Source organism: Trachypithecus francoisi, unplaced genomic scaffold (genome assembly GCF_009764315.1).
Source record: "Trachypithecus francoisi isolate TF-2019V2 unplaced genomic scaffold, Tfra_2.0 Lachesis_group7, whole genome shotgun sequence".
Taxonomy (NCBI): domain Eukaryota; kingdom Metazoa; phylum Chordata; class Mammalia; order Primates; family Cercopithecidae; genus Trachypithecus; species Trachypithecus francoisi.
In genome coordinates, this window is record NW_022681472.1 from 99,289,218 (window position 1) to 99,308,173 (window position 18,956).

The 18,956-nt window shown below is 59.7% G+C and overlaps 2 protein-coding genes and 1 long non-coding RNA gene across 11 annotated transcripts; 2 read left to right on the plus strand and 1 right to left on the minus strand.

Annotated features, from left to right (window-relative positions):
• The first annotated feature begins 601 nt into the window (after positions 1 to 601).
• Positions 602 to 3,774, plus strand: MAF1 (MAF1 homolog, negative regulator of RNA polymerase III). Of its 4 annotated transcripts, none has more exons than XM_033203046.1 (8): positions 614 to 1,006; positions 1,795 to 1,921; positions 2,032 to 2,160; positions 2,239 to 2,404; positions 2,506 to 2,627; positions 2,710 to 2,829; positions 2,991 to 3,125; positions 3,250 to 3,774. In XM_033203046.1, exons 2-8 carry the CDS (start codon positions 1,839 to 1,841, stop codon positions 3,269 to 3,271), a joined length of 777 nt encoding a protein of 258 aa, XP_033058937.1. In that variant the 5' UTR covers positions 614 to 1,006; positions 1,795 to 1,838; the 3' UTR covers positions 3,272 to 3,774. The 4 variants fall into 4 exon arrangements, with proteins under 4 accessions (XP_033058940.1, XP_033058937.1, XP_033058938.1 ...); XM_033203047.1 differs by having other exon boundaries at positions 873 to 1,006; positions 1,788 to 1,921; XM_033203048.1 differs by lacking the exon at positions 614 to 1,006 and adding an exon at positions 1,064 to 1,301 and having other exon boundaries at positions 1,788 to 1,921.
• Positions 1,928 to 5,643, minus strand: LOC117079306. The gene is made up of 3 exons (XR_004435360.1): positions 5,569 to 5,643; positions 4,014 to 4,096; positions 1,928 to 2,025 (listed from the first exon to the last, which is right to left on the minus strand). It is a non-coding gene; the product is annotated as an uncharacterized LOC117079306 (long non-coding RNA).
• WDR97 (WD repeat domain 97) lies at positions 3,865 to 12,537 on the plus strand. Of its 6 annotated transcripts, none has more exons than XM_033203028.1 (23): positions 3,865 to 4,024; positions 4,220 to 4,356; positions 4,477 to 5,105; positions 5,207 to 5,328; positions 5,493 to 6,192; positions 6,272 to 6,414; positions 6,499 to 6,735; positions 6,806 to 6,896; positions 7,020 to 7,152; positions 7,261 to 7,434; positions 7,792 to 7,941; positions 8,048 to 8,164; positions 8,385 to 8,510; positions 8,608 to 8,691; positions 9,595 to 9,723; positions 9,845 to 10,039; positions 10,135 to 10,320; positions 10,436 to 10,633; positions 10,712 to 10,833; positions 10,907 to 11,069; positions 11,503 to 12,014; positions 12,099 to 12,169; positions 12,246 to 12,537. In XM_033203028.1, exons 1-23 carry the CDS (start codon positions 3,913 to 3,915, stop codon positions 12,446 to 12,448), a joined length of 4,734 nt encoding a protein of 1,577 aa, XP_033058919.1. In that variant the 5' UTR covers positions 3,865 to 3,912; the 3' UTR covers positions 12,449 to 12,537. The 6 variants fall into 6 exon arrangements, with proteins under 6 accessions (XP_033058919.1, XP_033058924.1, XP_033058918.1 ...); XM_033203033.1 differs by having other exon boundaries at positions 9,595 to 9,672; positions 9,812 to 10,039; XM_033203027.1 differs by having other exon boundaries at positions 10,436 to 10,833.
• The last annotated feature ends 6,419 nt before the right edge of the window (positions 12,538 to 18,956 follow it).

An 18,956-nucleotide genomic window follows, 5' to 3' on the forward strand; every position in this document is an offset into this window, starting at 1 on the left:
CCCGGGCCGCGAGCCTAGGGTTCCGGGCGCGCACAGAGCGTCGGACTTGGGACGGCGCCGAGTTGTGCACCCTGGCCAAGCCTGCCCCGCTGGCTTTGCCCAGAAATGGACACGGCCCACGGGCTGGGCGAGGCTGGCGGCGTGTACGAGGCTGGGGCAGGGCGGCGGAGGCGCTCACGTTTAAGCTGGTCTTTGGGGGCGAAGGGTAAGGGGCCAAAGCACCGGCCACAACTGAAGGCGGACGCTGCCTCTTCGCCCCAGGGGCTCGGCGGGCGGAGATGCGGACGGCCAGCGACTATCCCAGCGCCTGGCGGCAGCTGGACATCGCTTCCGGGACCTCCAATGGGCAGCCACCTTCGCCCGCAGACCGCAGCCCCCGCCACGCCCACACGACGCACTAGGTTGGCCCGTGCCTCTCTGGTTACGGGGTCTACCCCCTCGGGGGCGGAGCGAGAGAGGCCATGGCCAATGAGCGCTGGGGATAGGCGGGTTAGTACGGCGAGAGGAGTGACAGACAGACTCCACAACCAGTAGACGTAGAAGGCAGAACTGAGTGGCGGGTAAGACACCCGATTGCTATTCGAGCTCTCGATCCCGGCGACTGGAGCGGGCCATTCAGAGGCGCGGGGCCGGGCCTGGCGGACGCTTGTTGTTGTCCGGTCGGGGGAGGCGGAGGTCGCTAGCTCGCTCGGCTCGCTGACTCGCCGGGGCGCTCTGTGGCGGTCGGCGGCAGGTCGGTCGCGAGAGCGGGCTCTGTGCAGGGGGCGAGGCTATGTCGCGGTGGCAGCCCGGATGGGCCGGCAGGGCCAGGAGTAACGGGACGTCGCCGCGGAGCTTCTTCCCCCGGATACAGTGCGGCCCGAGCGGAGGCCGCGGCGCCGCCCTCCGATCTTGAGGAGCCCGCGCTGCGCGGAGCCCGCCCCCGCCTGCGCACCGGCACCGACGCGGAGCGACCCACCCCAGCCAGACCCCACCCGGCGAGGCCAGATCTAACCCAGCCAGGCAGGTGGGTGTCCGCCCTGCGCCCCGCGCCGTCTCGGGCCTCCGGAACCACAGCCCCCAGCAGGCCTCGCGCGGCGCGCTGCCTCCTGGGATTTGTAGTTCCACCGCGGCTCGGCGGGTGCCCGACCCGGCCCCGGCGGGCGCTGTCTGGCGACTCTGTAGCGCCCCAGCGGGGCCGAGGGACCGCTCTCCTAGGCGTCGGGAGAAACTAGGCGCTTTTTTCCGGGTCAAGTGGAGGAACCTCTAGCTTTCCTCTCCCCGGGCCAGAAAGCAGCCAGAACGAAAGAGCGCCCGCCCAGGTGACCGCAGGGCCCGGAGCCCCAGGTGTCCTGGTTCCTAACCGGGATGCAGCCTCTTACCCTGGCTGAGGAGCCCAGCCAGCCTGAGGGAGACTGCAGAAGTCATGTCCCGTTGCGGACTCAAGGGTTACCCCCATGGTGGCTGGAGCTGTTTTTTCGGGGTGGGGATGGGGACGGGGAATGGGAATGTGGAGCAACAAACTCAACCAGCAGCCCCAGGGTGAGCAGGGTCCCCGGTAGTCCTAGCCTAGTCCCAGAACTCACGTGTTCTGCAGGGGGTGTGGCTGACCTGGAGCCTGGACTTGCCACCCTCGGGTAAAACAAGGTCTCGTCATCTCTCCTGGCGGGGCAGAGAGGGGAGTTCCTGATGTGCAGCCTGGACAGAGGCCAGACTCAGCTTGTTCCCAGCGGCTCCACTTAGGGGGTAGGAGGGCTGAAGGCAGGGCCCCAAGGGGCCAGATAGATACCCATGGTCTGGCCTCTCACTCCCCAGGCAACACTAGCTCCTCTGGAGCACGGAGCCCCCTCCCCAAGGACATGAAGCTGTTGGAGAACTCGAGCTTTGAAGCCATCAACTCACAGCTGACTGTGGAGACCGGAGATGCCCACATCATCGGCAGGTGAGGCAGGGCGGGGGGCGCGCGAGGCTGGCATCTCGGAGGTCACACTGCCCCGCCCTTCAATAGAACCTGGGGGAAGCATGCTTCATGGTCGTCTCTGCATCCTATAGGATTGAGAGCTACTCATGTAAGATGGCAGGAGATGACAAACACATGTTCAAGCAGTTCTGCCAGGAGGGCCAGCCCCACGTGCTGGAGGCACTCTCTCCACCCCAGACTTCAGGCCTCAGCCCCAGTAGGTGAGCCATAGTGGGGCCTGCCTGGGGCTGAGGGTGGGGGGGAGGTGATGGGCCCAGCTGATGCTTCTCTCTGTGCAGACTCAGCAAAAGCCAAGGCGGCGAGGACGAGGGCCCCCTCAGTGACAAGTGCAGCCGCAAGACCCTCTTCTACCTGATTGCCACGCTCAACGAGTCTTTCAGGCCTGACTATGACTTCAGCACAGCCCGCAGCCATGAGTTCAGCCGGGAGCCCAGCCTTAGCTGGGTGAGGGTCAGGTGCAGGGAAGGGACCCACAGCCACCCCACTGTTCTTCCCCACTTTCGGTAGCCCTGGGCTCCTGTCAGCCTGACTGTGACCTGCTCTAGGTGGTGAATGCAGTCAACTGCAGTCTGTTCTCAGCTGTGCGGGAGGACTTCAAGGCCCTGAAACCACAGCTGTGGAACGCGGTGGACGAGGAGATCTGCCTGGCTGAATGTGACATCTACAGGTGGGCCGGCATCCCTGCAGGTGGCCCCCAGGTATGTGTGGCACTTGGTGCCTCACACCACCTGTCACCCTATACTCCCCAGCTATAACCCAGACTTGGACTCAGACCCCTTTGGGGAGGATGGTAGCCTCTGGTCCTTCAACTACTTCTTCTACAATAAGCGGCTCAAGCGAATTGTCTTCTTCAGCTGCCGTTCCATCAGGTGGGCACCATCTGCCTCCTCCCCCACCTCCCTGTTGGGCCGATACAACTTCCCCAGCTGTGCCATCTCCACCCAGCTTTGTCCTCCCCGAACATCTTTCCTGGGGCCAGCAGCAGGCCTGGGTAGGGGGTCCTAAAACTGGTCTCCCTGCCTCCCCTCAGTGGCTCCACCTACACACCCTCAGAGGCAGGCAATGAGCTGGACATGGAGCTGGGGGAGGACGAGTTGGAGGAAGAAAGCAGAAGCGGAGGCAGTGGGGGTGGGGCCGAGGAGACCAACACCATGGAGGAGGACAGGTGTGTGATGGGGGCCATGACCCAGGTCCCTGAAACCTGGAGTGGGTACAACAGGGTGGGGGCCTCCTCTACTTGGTCTAAGTGGTGGCTCCTGAAGACCCACTGTGTGCCACCCTCCGCCCAGGGTCCCTGTGATCTGTATTTGATGAGGAAGAGCGGAGGCCCCAGCTTCATCCAGCTTCAACCAATGCCTGGACCTGCCCACCTGAGAGGCCCCTGGGGCCTCCCCAGCTGCTGGCCAGACCCTGGCACTGCCACAGTCCTGGCACTACCCAAGGCCATACCTGCCTAGCCCTTTGGCTCCATCCTGTGGATGCCCACTCACCCCTCAGACTCCTGCTGCCCGTACTGTGGCCGGACTCGGCAGCAGGGGCCTGGTGGGAAGAGTAACTGCCCTGCCCAAATGAACTGCCACAGCAGGGAGAGCTGGACCACAGAGTTTATTTTTGTATTTCCACTGGGTCTGCACACTCCAGCCCAAAGGGTCTGTGGCCGGAGGCCCCACAAACAGGCCCCAGCGGTCACCAGCTCTGGTCTTGGGCCGGCCCCTGGTGCCCACCTGTACCCCCACCTCGCCCATTTGGCCGCGTGCACTGAGTGTCACTTTGCTGCAGCTCATTTCTTTCCAATAAAAGTTTCTGTGACTTAGTGTGGACCTGGATGCGATGTGGGGGCGGGGCCTGCGGTGTGGGAGTGGCCAGCGGCATCTGGTATCCTAGCAACTGCCGCTGCCGCCGTGACCGCTAAGTCCTGGGAGCTGTTGGGTTCTGGGACCGCAGTTGCAGAAATGGAGGCAGAGGCGTGGGAGGCAGAAGGCTACAACCTAGTTCTGGACTCGGACCTGTATGATGCAGATGGCTATGATGTCCCAGACCCTGGGTTGCTCACCGAAAAGAATGGTGAGGGGTCCTGGCCTCGTCGCACTGGCATCCTCTAGGAAGTGGGTCTCACTCGGGCTTGGGTTCCATCCCCTGGAAGGAAACTCCCCTGGGCAGTGCCTGGCAGGGCAGGGCCCCTGGAGGAGGGCTCCCCATAACCGTCAGGGTCGGGGACCTGAGGCTGTAGGTGGCAGAACTTGCAGTTCCCGCCCGCAGAGTTGACTTTCACGGAGCCGTCGCAGGTCCTGCCCTTTCTGACCAGCAGCCAGCAGTGGCAAAGCCTGACCCCGCGCGCCCGCGCCCGCCGGCTGTGGCTGCTTCTGCGCACCAGCCTCCACGAGGTCGTGGAAAAGGTGCGGTGTGCCCGTCCTGTGCCTCCAGGCCTCTTTCGGGATCTGGTCCTTCCCCTAGGGGTCCCCTAGGCCGGAGCAGCCCCAACCTTTGACGGCGGGTCCGCTCACCCCGGCCCACAGGAGAAGAGAGCCGAGCTGCGCGCGGCGCGCCTGACGCATGGGCTGGAGCCACTGCGCCGCCTGGAGGTGGCAGCCGGGCTGCGCTCAGTGGCGCAGGACCCGGTGGGCGGACGCTTCGTGGTGCTGGACGGCGCGGGCCGCCTGCACCTGCACAAGGAAGACGGCTGGGCACAGGAGACGCTGCTGGCACCTGTCGGGCTTACGGGGCTGGTGACCGTGCTGGGCCCGCTGGGTGCCGTGGGCCGTTTTGTAGGCTGGGGCCCCGCGGGGCTGGCCATTCTGAGACCCAACCTCAGCCTGCTGTGGCTGAGCGAGCAGCGGGTGGGCAGGGCCCCGGGTTGGGCCCCCACCTGCTGCCTGCCCGTGCCTGACCTCAGGCTGCTGCTGGTGGCGGAGATGGACAGCAGCCTGGAGCTCTGGCAGTTCCGCTCAGGTGGTCGCCGCCTAGTGCTGCGAGGGTCACCACTGCACCCGCCCCCGAGCCCAACGGGCAGGCTCATGCGTCTGGCTGTGGGGCCGGTTCCTCCCCACCACGTCCTGCGCTGCTTCGCGGCCTATGGCTCGGCCGTGCTTACTTTCGATCTGCATGCCTGGACTCTGGTAGATGTGCGCCGGGATTTGCACAAAACGTGAGGGGGAATCCCCCTAAGGAGGGCCAGGCATGTAGGGGTACAGGGCCCTCACAAGGCGATGTTAAGTCCATTGGGCTTTTCCCATTCTCCACTTGTAGCACCATCTCGGACCTGGCTTACTGCGAGGAAGTAGAGGCAATGGTGACAGCTTCCCGGGACAGCACCGTGAAGGTGTGGGAGGCTAACTGGCAGATCCGGATGGTGTTCGTGGGCCACACAGGTGCTCTGAATTCTCTGAACCCCAAGCCTCGGCCTTTTGCCTCCAGCCGCTCTAGGCTGTCCAGCATCTCTGCAGCTCTGGCCAGGCCTTGCTGCGCTGACTGCAACACGGGCTGAAGGCTCCCCTGCCTTCAGTCAGCTGAGTGATCTGCACCCCTCCCACAGGCCCGGTGACGGCTATGGCTGTGCTCCCTAACACGACCCTGGTGTTGTCGGCCTCACAGGACGGGACGCTACGCACCTGGGACTTGCAGGCAGCGGCGCAGGTGGGCGAGGTAGCGCTGGGCTACTGGGGTCAGGACAAGCTGTCCCGGCGCGTGGGCCGTCTGCTGGCGCCAGCGTGCCCGGGCTGGCCAGTGCTGTCCCTGTGCGCGAGCAGCATGCAACTGTGGAGTGTACGCGAGCTCTACTCGCCGTTGGCGCAACTGCCCGCCAAGGTGCTCCATATGCAGGTGGCGCCCGCGTTGCCCGCGCCTGCGCACCCGTCTCTGCCTACTCGCCTCGTGTGCGCGTGCACTGACGGCTCGGTCTACCTCCTGTCGGCTGCCACCGGGCGCATAGTGAGCTCACTGCTGCTGAAGCCGGAGGACTGCGCGGCAGCCGTGGCCTACTGCCTGCCGCGCGAGGCGCTGTGGCTGCTGACCAAGGCCGGGCACCTGGTCCGCGCCAACGCGGCGCGCTGCCCCATGCGCGTGCTGCACCGCGTATGCCCGCCGCCCCCCCCTGCACCGCAGCCTTGCTGTCTGCACCTGTACAGCCACCTCACGGATCTCGGAGGCGCCTTCTCCTCCTGGGAGGTCGTGCGCCAGCACCAGGGCGAGTTGCGCCGCAGCGCTGTGGCCTGTGCCTGGAAGAACAAGAACCGGTGGGTGCGGGAGCCGGCGAGGGTCTGGCGGGCGGAAGGAGCGGCGGGGTCCGCGCCAACAGGCTCTTCCCACTCGCAGGTACCTGCCCGTGGTGGGGCACATGGATGGCACGCTGTCAGTCCTGGATTGGCTGTCGTCGAAGACTATCTTCCAAACGGAGGCGCACAGCCCGGGCCCGGTCGTCGCCATCGCATCCACCTGGAACAGCATCGTGTCTTCGGGTCAGTAGCTCCCCTGCCAACGGTCAGGCCGCCACAGAGCCCCCTCCCCTCCGACGAGGCCCAGCCAGGCTCCGCTGCCCACAGGTGGGGACCTGACGGTGAAGATGTGGCGCGTCTTCCCCTATGCGGAGGAAAGCCTGAGCCTGCTGCGCACCTTCTCCTGCTGCTACCCGGCCGTGGCGCTCTGTGCGTTAGGCAGACGTGTCACCGTGGGCTTTGAAGACCCAGACAGCGCTACCTACGGCCTGGTGCAGTTTGGCCTGGGCGACAGTCCGCGATTAGACCACCGGCCCCAGGACGACCCCACGGACCACATCACCGGTGAGGGGGCAGCACGGGTGAAGCCCAGCCCCTGCCCGGCTCGGTTCCTGACCCTGAACCCTGCCCACAGGCCTGTGCTGTTGCCCCGCGCTCAAGCTGTATGCCTGCTCCAGCCTGGACTGCACCGTTCGCATCTGGACCGCTGAGAACCGCCTCCTGCGGTAGGCTGGGAGGTGGGGAGGGCTGGGGTCTCCTCCCTCTGCCTCGCACCAGAGCCCAGTGGCTGGACTGGTTGGAGAAGGCCTTGTCCCTGCTGAGCCTCGGTTGCCCTGGGTCCCCTCCAGGCTCCTGCAGCTGAATGGTGCCCCTCAGGCCCTGGCTTTCTGCAGCAACAGTGGAGACCTGGTGCTGGCACTGGAATCCCGCCTCTGCCTGGTGTCCCATAGGCTCTACTTGCCTACATCCTATCTAGTTAAGGTGTGTGGTGAGGACAGAGTGAGCAAGGTGGGCCCCTCACCTTGCCCACCTTGTGGGGGCAGACCTGGGTTCCCCCAGCCAGGGATACAGGTTCCTTCCCCTATTCAGAAGATGTGCTGGAAGGTCCCAGACATGGTGGACGACCCTCCGCTGCCGCTGACGAGCCTGGAATCACTGACTTCCACCCAGCTGCAGAGGCTCAGCAACCTCCATGGGGCAGCCAGCCTCAGGTCCCACACAGGCCTGCTCAACCCTCCTGGAGGCCCCACTTTCCCACCCTGGGTGAGGGCCTGGCTGTGTGGGGCCCTCTGGAGTTGATGCAAGCCTGCCTGAGCCCTGGCATACCCATTTGGGGTCAGTCCTTGTCCCAGCCTCTGCCCCAGCCCACTGACATGCCACCCAGCATCCCACCTGTGCCTGTCCCTGTTTGCAGCAAGGCCTTGTCTCTCATCCATCGTCCGAGGGCAACATCTCAGCACCTGGTGCCGAAGGAGGTGGGGTGGGTCCTCCTTCACCCGCCCTGCCCAGGCTCAGGCCCCAGCCTTCAGCCCTGGGGCAGGCCTGGGATCCCTGTGGTTGTCTGGGCAGCGCGTAGCAAGGCTCAAGGAAGAGCAGGCTGATCGCTGAACCCTGACTCAGGACTTGGATGCCCTAGTGGCCCGGGACCGAGACCTTCAGCAGTTGAGGCTGGGGCTACTGGTCCCAGCAGCCCGGCCCCCACCCTCCTGGCAGCAGCGTCGGGAAGGCTTTGACAATTACCTCCGTCTGATCTATGGCTCTGGCCTGCTGGTAGGTGTGGGGTCTCCCCCAACCCAGTCCTGACCCTGGCCCCTCCTCTCCACCCACCCCTCCCACCTGGTCTCTGATGGTCTGTCTGCTCCTGCTACCCTCCCAGGGCATGCAGTCTGGAAGGGAGTCCCAGCAGTGGAGCACTGGGACCCTCACAGCAGACAGAGAGACCTGGGATGTGTGTGCCCTACCCCAAGCTGCCCACTGTCTTGCCTGGGGTGAGGTCAGTACTGCAGCCCAAACAGTGCCAACAGCCCTGTCCCCACAGGACCTGGGAGCCCTGGGCCAGCACTTCTCCCAGCCTCCCCGAGTCACAGTGCCAATCCCACCCACCCACCATAGGGTGCACAGCAAGGCATCCCAGGTAAGGCTTCCCACCCTCCCACATGCCTGCTGGGCCGCCATGGCCCCTGTGCCACCCTGTGACTCCTCCTATACCCCAGCTTCTGGCCCACTCCTCACTGAGCCACTACCTGGGTCTCAGTCTGGATCTGCAGCTGCAGTTGGAGCAGCTCCGAGGGAGGACGACCATAGCCCTGGACCTGCCATCCTCCCACCTGCAGTGCAGGGTGAGGGACCCAGGCAGGTGGGGTACCACCTTCTGAGGGGCAGAGCTGCAGGGGCACTGGGGGCTGTGTTGTTCTGAGCCCCCATTCCATCCCCCAGGTCCCACTGCTGCCAAAGAGACAGCCCAAGGAACCTCTCTCTAGCCTCGGAGGCTTCTTTCCTGCCGCTGTGCAGCCCCACAAGGTGCGACCCCCACCCAGCTCCTGGAGAGCCGCTCCTCTCCAGGCATCACTCTTGTGCCTGCCATCTCCCCGTTGCTACCAATCTTTGTGTCCAAATCTGACCCAAGGGCCATGCCCACCTACAACCAGAGGGCCAGGCTGCAGCCTCCCATGCACCCCTCACCCCTCACCCTTCACAGTCTGTCTAACCCTGTTCCAGTACAGCTGTGTTTGTGGCCACAGGCTCCTTGCTGCTCTGGGAGCTGACATCAGGCAAAGCCAGGCCCCCAGCTGGTTATGCCACACACTGCTTTCCCCCCGGAGGCTGTGGAAAGGCAGGTCCCCTAGGGACTTTTCCTGGAAGACCAGAGTCCCTGCCCTTTAGAGGAGCAAAGTCAAGGGAACCTGTCCCTTCAGAATCCACTGTCTTCCCACGCTCACATACACCAGGTGCTCAGGCAGGTCTCAGCCCCTCCCCCAGCCCATGCCTGGCACCGTCACTTGCCCAGGTGGGTTATTGACTCTTTGGACCTGGGTACCACCATCAAGCTCTTCGCTGCCCCCTCTCCAAGCTCCTTCCTTCCTCCCTGGCCCCTGCGCTTCTTCCAGGCTTTCTTGTCCCAGGGCTGGGCCAAGTCCTGTGAGGAGCTTGCGGGTGTCAGAGCCCCTAGAAGCTAGCACTTCCCCAGGTTTCCCTTCTCATTTGTCACAGCTGACGCTCACTGAGGGCCTCGCCCCTGGTATCTCAGGGTTCTTCTGCCATCTGTGTTGAGAGTAGGGGTGCCAGCTCAGTCAGCTGTCGGAGGCCTGGCAGCAGAGCTGGACTGGCAGCTGAGGGGCTCTGAGAGGTTATACAGGTGACCAAGGTGGTGGCCAGGCTGGGGGAATCCAGGTGCTCAGCATTCCCTGCTGTGCCCACCTCCAGTACTGCCTGAGGCCTATCTGCTTCCCCGGCTATGTGCCCAACTCTGTGGTGCTCCAGCAGATGTGGCTAAATGCAGAGGTCAGCGGCCTCGGATCCCTGACTCAGCTCGCCTCCCAGAGAAAGTTCAAGGCAAGGGACGGGGCTGGGGGCTTTGCTGGCCGGGGAGGGCTCTGCTGGCCTTGCAACCCATCAGGCACCACCTCTTGCCCCTCTGCAGCCAGGGGCAAGCCAGGATGCCCTGTGGTTGCAGCAGCCCAGGCCATCCCAAGCCCAGTGGCAGAGAAAGCTGCTCCAGTGGCTGGGGGAGAAGCCTGGAGAGGAGGAGGAGAAAGATCAGAAGGAAGAGGAGGAGAAGGAGGAGGTAGAGGAGGAGCTAGACCGGGCCTCGGCTTCCCTGAGCCCGCACTCCAGCCAGCAGCTGGATTCCTGGGAACTGGAGGATCAGGTAGAGGCTCAGGCAGGGGCCCCAGGCCACCATGGGAGGTGGGCTTACACTGAGACCCAGACAGGTGGGACCTGCAGCCACTGCTGCTCCACTAGAGTGCTGTGGACTGGAGCCGGGAGCCCCGGCAGCGCACCTATGAGACTGCCAGGACCCACCCTCATCACTGGCACCGTCATGGGAGTTTGCTTTTGGATGAGCATTACGGGCATCTGCCCAAGTTTCTGCATTTCTTCATCTACCAGACCTGGTTCAAAGAGTTGTTCCCCGTCTTCAACCTGCAGGTTGGAGGGAATTGAGGATGCCTGAGAAGCATGGGTTAGGGTGAGGGACAGGGGAGAAGGTAAGGGCTGGCTTCGGTGTGACATGGGAGCAGGACCTCAGCATGCTACCCTGCAGGCATACCCGGAGGCGGGCACGGTGGAGGGCCTGGCCTCGCTGCTGGTGGCCCTGCTGGAGGAGACCACGTGGGTGGACCGTGTGCACATCCTGCAGGTGCTACTGAGGCTGCTGCCCAACTTAAGCAGTGATCTCCAAGGCCAGCTGCAGGGCCTGCTCATATACTTGCTCAACCTGGACCAGCCCCCCAGCCTCCAGGTGTGCCCCTTGTCCTGCCCCCAGTCTTCCTTCCTGCCCACCCACCTTCAGCAACCACATCCCCTCCGCCTGCCTCAGGACCAGACGCAGAAGAAGTTCGTGATACTGGCGCTGCAGCTGCTCCTGGCCTGCTCCCTGGAGTCCCGGGATGTGGTGCTGGAGCTCATGTCCTACTTCCTCTACTCTCCGGTGCGCTGCCGGTGAGTCACGCTCCGGCCCAGCCTTCCCTCCCACTGGGAAGGCCTCTGGACAAGCCACATGCATCTGTCCCAGACCAGAGCTCAAGAAGTTGCTGCACGGGCTGGGCCTTCAGGACCCAGAAGGCTTCCTGTTCCAGGAGATGATGACCTGGGTCCAGAGCCCCGACCTGGACTCCAAGGCTGGCTTGCGTACTCGCTGCTGCCAGAAACTGGAGGACATGATCCAGCAGCTTCAGGTTGGGCTGGTGGGGGCCGGGGGTGCCTTGGGAACCCTGTTGCCTTCTCTGGCTTTCTACAAGTCCTGGGATCAAAGCCAACTGAGGCCACGGGCCCCTTGCCTTGCCCAGTCCTGGGCCTCCAGCCTCCCTGCCCTGAGCATCTCTGGAGATTTCCCTGCGCAGGTGGAAGTCAACAGGGGGTGTCTGGCCCTGGGTGTTGAGCCAGGGACAGCCCTGGGACCTCCTTGTCAAGGGAGGGGCAGCCCCTGCCTTGGGCTGAGGGTCGGGCAGAAGGGAGTTTCAGTGGCCATGGGGGTGCTCAAGGAGCCAGGGTGCTTGGCCGTGGGTCACCTCCCCACAGATGGAAAGCTCGCAGCCACTGTCTTCAGCCACGTTGCTGGTGGTGCTGTCCAAGGTCTCCAAGACCTCAGCACTTTCCTCTCCTCCCAAGGAGACCCCATCGCAGACTTCAGTGGTCTCTGGGGCACCCACGCGCGCCTCCGTGGTACCCTCGGGCACCTCCTGGTCGCCCTCCGGCATCTCTGGGAGGCTCTCGCAGGTCTCAGAGGTGCCTCTGATGGTGGTCTCGCCTGCGGAGCCGCCCTCTCTCTCCCCGGAGCTCCAGGCCCAGCGGACGCTGGCACCCACGGGCAGCTGGGGGACCCGCCAGCTCCGTCTCGGAGTGCTCTCCGAGACGCTGAAGAGCTTCTGCCTGGAGCCCGAGGCCGGCCTGGGCCCTGCCGGGCCTGCTCAGCTGCCTGAAGAGCCGCCGCTGCTGGAGGAGACCGACTGGTCGCACTCGCAGCTGCTGGACTTGGGCCCCATAGACGCGCTCAACTTCTTCTGTCAGCAGCTGCGGGCGCGGCGGCAGCGGGCGCGGCAGCAGAGCTCGCTCCAGGAGGAGGCTGCGCACTCGCACCCGCCGGTGCCCGACATGGTGGTGCCACCACCCCAGGAGCACTGGTGCGCGGGGCCTGCGCCGGCGGGGCCTGCGTGGGGCGGCCAAGCGTGGGGCTGGGCCGGCTGAACCCTCCTCTTTGCCTCCAGGTACCACCCCATCCTCCGGCTGCAAGAGGCCAAGGCGCAGAGGTCCGCGAGGTCCGCGATGAGACTGCGGGGTGAGTGGGGCCAGGGGTGGAGACTGCGCCCCATCCTGCCCCAGCCCCCGGCTCACAAGCCTCCGCCCGCCCCCAGGCCCGATGCCTTCCCGGCTCTGTGCGGGCCGCACCCTGGACGGCCCCATCCGGACGCTGAAGCTGCCGCTGCCACGTGTGGAGCCGCAGCCTTTCCCCCGGGACTGGCCCACGCCCCCACGCCCGCTGCCCCCGCGGCTCCTGCAGCCCGCCCTGCAGCGCTACTTTCTGCCAGAGGACGCGGACCCTGACACCTATAGCTGACCGGGCTGGTGGCCTCAGCCTGCCTGGCTCTGGGGCCTGCCATTGGTATTTGGCCAAGGCCTGCATCGGGAATAAAGTCCAGAGAATTTATTTCCGCAGGATGCCGCCTGCTTTGGAGGGCCCTGGGGTGCGCAGGGCGTGCGGGCATGCGGCCTGAGCCCACAGTGGCGGCAGAAGGCGGGAGCCGGAGGCCTGGCGGAGGTGGCCATCATGGGCACCAGCGTTGCTGGAGGGGTGGCCGGCCTAGGGCAGGGGAGACCCATAGCGGGGCACCATCCGCTAGGCACTGAGCAAACGTTTTCTGGTCGAGTACTAGGTGTGGAGATGCGGGCTGACCTTAGAGAACGCGTCCTGGGCCAGCCCACAGCCCGGTGTGGAGGGAGTCCTGGAGGGCCTGGGAGGTCACAGACTGGGCCTTCCGGGTCGACACAGGTGAGACCAGGAGTTTGCAGACCTTGCTTTCGATACTTTTGTTCTGGAAAAGAGAAGAATTGACGAAGGCACCAGGAGCTTTTTTCTGAGCAACAACAAAGGAGAGCCTCTCACCCCTTTAGCCTAAAAACCCCTGGGGGACGGGTATGGTTCCCACGGACTCAGCCTCTGGGCCGGGCTCCTCCGCGCTGTGTGGCCTGGCAGGGCACAATACCTTTGCACGGAGCTCTCCGGCGGCTCTGGGGGAAATCTCCGGCTTTTACACCTGTATTTTGTGTTGTCTGAGCAGTGATTTCTCTCCTGTGTTTCTAGCCTCTGGCTTTACTGGTTTCCTCACGATGGCTCTGGTTAGAATCGCTCCACACCTTCCCCCTTGCCCCAACCTGTGTGGTGGCTCTTGTTATGGGGCCACCAAATGGCTGCTCTTTCCCAGGCGGGTGCTTGGCACAGTGGTGCCACCATCCCAAGAGCACGGGTGTGCAGGCCCATGTGGGATGGCCAAGTTGCTGGGCCCAGCTGAACCTGCCTCTTCACCTCCAGGCACTCCCCCATCCTCCCACTGCCAAAGGCCGAGGTTCACAGGTGTGCGATGAGACGGAGGGCTGAGTCTGTCACTAGAGGACTTGACACTTTTTGTGAAAAATTAGTAAACCTAGGTACCTCAGTCAGTGTCTAGCAATGCCAAGGCCCCAGTTTGGGTTCAAGCCTGCTGGAGCAATCCTGCAGCTCCTGGGCCACAAGAGTGGCCAAGGCCCTCTGATTTTTGGTCAGGACACAGAAAGATAGCAGGGGGCAGCGGGGAACTGAGGGACCCCACATGACCTGCAGTCAGATAAGGTAGGTCAGAGAATTTATTTATGGCTATCTCTCTCTCTCTCTTTTTTTTTTTTTTTGAGACAGAGTCTCGCTCTGTCACCCAGGCTGGAGTGTGATGGCGTGATCTCGGCTCACTGCAACCTCTGCCTCCCAGGTTCAAGCAATTCTCCTTCCTCAGCCTCCTGAGTAGCTGGGATTACAGGCATGTGTCACCACGCCTGGCTAATTTTGTATTTTTCGTAGAGATGGGGTTTCATCACGTTGACCAGGCTAGTCTCAAACTCCTGACCTCAGGTGATCCGCCTGCCTCAGCCTCTCAGAGTGCTAGGATTACAGGCGTGAGCCACCATGCCCGGCCTTCTTTATGGCTATCTCTAAGACAACAAAGGCAGGGGAAAAGTCCTGCCTTGGAGAGAAAAAGGAGGGTGGGAAAAGGTCAAAGAGAGAGATTCTGTTGTCTGAGTCTTGCCTCTGAGGCCTAAGTGCCCCAACATTATAACAAGGGATATGGGAGTTATAAGCCAGAAACTGTGGATGAAAACCATTAGACAGATATCATAATATCACACCCACACATCAGGCAAGAGACTTGTTCCCTAAAAATTACCTAGTTTAGCCGGGCACAGTGGCTCATGCCTGTAATTTCAGCACTTTGGGAGGCCGAAGCGGGCGTATCACGAGGTCAGGAGTTTGAGACCATCCTGGTTAACACAGTGAAACCCGTCTCTTCTAAAAATACAAAATAATTAGCTGGGCCTGGTGGCAGGCACCTGTAATTCCAGCTACTTGGGAGGCTGAGGCAGGAGAATCGCTTGAACCCGGGAGGCAGAGGTTGCAGCAAGCAGAGGTCACGCCACTGCACTTCAGCCTGAGCCACAGAGCAAGACTTTGTATCAAAAAAATCACGCCTGTCATCCCAGCACTTTGGGAGGCTGAGGTGGGCAGATCACTTGAGGTCAAGAGTTTGAGACCAGCCTGGCCAACATGATAAAACCCTGTCTCTACTAAAAACACAAAAATTAGCCGGGCGTGGTGGCACATGCCTGTAATCCCAGCTACTCGGGAGGCTGAGACAGGAGAATCGCTTGAACCTGGAAGGCAGAGGTTGCAGTGAACCTAGATCACGCCATTACTCTCCAGCCTGGGCAACAAGAGTGAAACTCTGTCTCAAAACACACACATGCGCAAAAAAAAAAAAAAAGTCTAGTCAACATGGTGAAACCCTGTCTCTACTAAAAATACAAAAATTAGTGAGACTTGGTGGCACATGCCTGTAGTCCCAGCTACTCAGGAAGCTGAAGCGGGAGAATCGCTGGAACCTGGGAGGTGGAGGTTACAGTGAGCCGAGGTCGCGCCACTGTGCTCCAGCCTGGGTGACAAAGCGAGACTGTCTCCAAAAAAAAGAAAGAGAAAATCTTCCTGTGGTGTGATTGGTTCTCCTTTATGGAAATTCACGGAGATATCCTGGAAGTCTAACCTGATTAAAGAGTTCTTGAATTTGGCCGGGCGCGGTGGCTCAAGCCTGTAATCCCAGCACTTTGGGAGGCCGAGACGGGTGGATCACGAGGTCAGGAGATCGAGACCATCCTGGTCTACACGGTGAAACCCCGTCTCTACTAAAAAATACAAAAAACTAGCCGGGCGACGAGGCGGGCGCCTGTAGTCCCAGCTACTCGGGAGGCTGAGGCAGGAGAATGGCGTGAACCCGGGAGGCGGAGCTTGCAGTGAGCCAAGATCGCGCCACTGCACTCCAGCCTGGGTGACAGAGCTAGACTCCGTCTCAAAAAAAAAAAAAAAAAAAAAAAAGAGTTCTTGAATTTAATAAGACACAGGAAGAATGTGTGTCCAAGGTTATAAGGCTAGACTACATCATAGAGGAACGTAAACAAGAAAACTAGTACCTTGAGAACACGTGGCTCTTAGCAACAGCTCTGTAGCACTGCTCTGACAGCAACACCTGGCCCACCCAAGTGGTCCCCAAGCAGCCGGGGCTCTGCAGGGGGACCTGACCATTATAGTGACCAGATGGCACCAGAGGGAATGTGACGGGAAAGATCCAGGTGGAGCTAATGCCTACCTTGATAAGTTGGCCTCTTCCTTGTGTTCCTCAGGCCTACTCCCAGGCAGCTGCTCCCTCTAATTTTTCCCTTGCTGGTTCCTATTTCTGTTATTCATCTATCACCTGTGTCATCAAGTCCCTGAATTAAATTCTGTCAAAAGGGTGGTCACTGTATTTCTGACTAGGGGATCCTGATGGATCCACTCTTGCCGGGGAAAGCTGTTGTTCTTTTGGATGCTAGACTTGTATGTGGTTACCTGGTTACACCTACTTATTCATCCAAACAGTATCTCAACTATCTTGTATTTCCTAAGCAGACAATCACAGCTTTGGCAAATAATGATCATTTCTCCTTTTGTAAAATATACATCTTATTTCCTTTTTGCTTTGGCAAGGACTACCAAAATAATGTTAAAGAGTATCAATTACAGCCAAGGCTGGCAGATCATTTGAGGTCAGAAGTTTGAGACCAGCCTGACCAACATGGTGAAACTCCGTCTCTACTAAAAATACAAAAAAATCAGCCGGCCATGGTGGCACATGCCTGTAGTCTCAGCTACTCAGAAGGCTGAGGCAGGAGAATTGCTTGAACCCAGGAGGCGCGGAGGTTGCAGTGAGCTGAGATCTTGCCACTGCAGTCCAGCCTGGGTGACAGAGCGAGACCCCGTCTCGGGAAAAAAAAAAAGTATCAATTATAGCAGCTTTTTTTTTTTTTTTTTTTATGAGACAGGGTCTCACTCTGTTACCCAGGCTGCAGTGCAGTGGTGTGATCGTGTCTTATTGCAGCCTTAACTTCCCTGGGCTCAGGTGATCCTTCCTCCTCAGCCTCCCAAGTACCTGGGACCACAGGCATGCACCATCATGCCCAGCTAATTTTTGTATTTTTTTGTAGAGACAGAGCTTCATCATGTTGTCCAGACTGGTCTGGAACTCCCAGGCGCAAGCAATCCTCCCACCTCAGCCTCCCAACATGCTGGGATTACAGGCATGAGCCACTGCACCCAGCCTAGCGACTACTCTTGTGATGGGACACAAAGTGAGTAGGGAATCTCTTATTAATAGTTATATTTACTATAAAGATACTGTAATCAAAATACTATTGATATAAAAATGGACAACTCCAGGTCAGGCATGGTGGCTCACACCTGCAATCCCAGCACTTTGGGAGGCCAAGGTGGGCAGATCATATGAGGTCAGGAGTTCAAGACCAGCCCGGCCAACATGGTGAAAACCTGCCTGTACTAAAAGTACAAAAAAAGTTAGCCAGACATGATGGCACACACCTGTAATCCCAGCTACTCAGGAGGCTGAGGCAGGAGAATCACTTGAACCCAGGAGGCGGAGGTTGCAGTGAGCCGAGATCTTGCCATTGCAGTCCAGCCTGGGCAACAAGAGCGAAAGTCGATCTCAAAACAAAACAAAACAAAACAAAGAAAAGGACAAACAGCAGCGGTACAGAATAGACAATCCAGAAATACATCCATTTATATCTGGACACTTAACGTACACACAATCAGGCATTGCGATTCAGGGGGAAGATATGGTTGGCTTAATAAGTGATGCTGGCATAAGAGGCTGCCTGTGCGATCGGCAATGTGAAGGGGTAAGGTGAACGCACCCTGAGGTTGACTCTTTGCATTCAAATCCCAGCTCCTCTACCTTGTAGCTCTGTGAACTTCAGCAAGTTGCCTAAGTTCTCTAAGCCTCAGGTCCCACATTTCTTTTATCTTTTTTTTTTTTTCAGAGTCTCGCTCTGTCACCCAGGGTGGAGTGCAGTGGCACAATCTCGGCTCACTGCAACCTCTGCCTCCCGGGTTCAAGTGATTCTCCTGCCTCAGCCCCTCAAGTAGCTGGGATTACAGACGTGTGCCACCACACCTGGCTAATTTTTTTTTTATTTTTTTTTATTTTTTATTTTTAGTAGAGACGGGTTTTCACCATGTTGGCCAGGCTGGTTTTGAACTCCTGACCTCAGATGATCTGCCCACCTCGGCCTCCCAAAGTGCTGGGATTACAGGCGTGAGCCACCGTGCCTGGCCCCAGGTCCCCCATTTCTGAGGGGGGATTAAAAATGCAACGATGCCTCACAAGGCTGTTGTGAGAAATAAATGAATTATATCTACACCATTTAAGAACAGTGCCGGCCGGGCGCGGTGGCTCAAGCCTGTAATCCCAGCACTTTGGGAGGCCGAGACGGGCGGATCACGAGGTCAGGAGATCGAGACCATCCTGGCTAACATGGTGAAACCCCGTCTCTACTAAAAATACAAAAAACTAGCTGGGCGAGGTGGCGGGCGCCTGTAGTCCCAGCTACTTGGGAGGCTGAGGCAGGAGAATGGTGTGAACCCGGGAGGCGGAGCTTGCAGTGAGCCGAGATTGCGCCACTGCACTCCAGCCTGGGCGACAGAGCGAGACTCCGCCTCAAAAAAAAAAAAAAAAAAAAAAAAAAAGAACAGTGCCTAGCACAGAATATACTGATGAAAAAAACGAGGCTGGACTCCTACCTCATGTTATTTACAAAAGTAATTTTCAAATGATTTGAAGATTAGAATGTAAAAAGCAAAAGAATAAATATATCAGAAGACAACATAGAAAATATGTTAACATATTCATAGCACCCAGAGAAAGAAAAGATAGATGTATTTACGGATGTTATTTTATTTATTTATTTATTTATTTATTTATTTATTTATTTATTTATTTGAGACAGGGTCTCACTCTGTCTGTCGCCCAAGCTAGAGTGCAGTGGTGAGATCTCAGTTCATTGCAACCTCCACCTCCTGGGTTCAAGCGATTCTGGTGCCTCAACCTCCTGAGTAGCTGGGATTTCAGGCACCCGCCACCATGTCTGGCTAATTTTTGTATTTTTAGTAGAGACGGGGGTTTCACCATGTTGGTCAGGCTGGTCTCCAACTCCTGACCTCGTGATCCGCCCACCTCAGCCTCCCAAAGTGCTGAGATTACAGGCATGAGCCACTGCGCTCGACCTGGATTTTTTACACTGTGGCAAAAGATGCTGTAAAATCAAAGACAGAACTCAAAATGATAAAATATTTAAATGTAAAGTGTAAAACTATAAGCATTTTGGAAGAAAATACAAAACAATCTTCTGGACCATCACTCCTGTAGTCCCAGCACTTTGGGAGGCCGAGGCAGGTCGATCACCTGAGGTCAGGAGTTTGAGACTAACCTGGCCAACAT

What these genes read in the sequence shown, in the direction of transcription:
- MAF1 (XM_033203046.1), top strand. Translation starts at nt 1,839, where the DNA reads ATGAAGCTGTTGGAGAACTCGAGCTTTGAAGCCATCAACTCACAGCTG. An exon ending in TCAGGCCTCAGCCCCAGTAG is followed by an intron (nt 2,161 to 2,238) that starts GTGAGCCATAGT and finishes CTCTCTGTGCAG; the next exon opens with ACTCAGCAAAAGCCAAGGCG. An exon ending in GGGAGCCCAGCCTTAGCTGG is followed by an intron (nt 2,405 to 2,505) that starts GTGAGGGTCAGG and finishes GACCTGCTCTAG; the next exon opens with GTGGTGAATGCAGTCAACTG.
- WDR97 (XM_033203027.1), top strand. Translation starts at nt 3,913, where the DNA reads ATGGAGGCAGAGGCGTGGGAGGCAGAAGGCTACAACCTAGTTCTGGAC. An exon ending in CCTCCCAGAGAAAGTTCAAG is followed by an intron (nt 9,724 to 9,844) that starts GCAAGGGACGGG and finishes CTGTGGTTGCAG; the next exon opens with CAGCCCAGGCCATCCCAAGC. An exon ending in TCCCCGTCTTCAACCTGCAG is followed by an intron (nt 10,321 to 10,435) that starts GTTGGAGGGAAT and finishes GCTACCCTGCAG; the next exon opens with GCATACCCGGAGGCGGGCAC.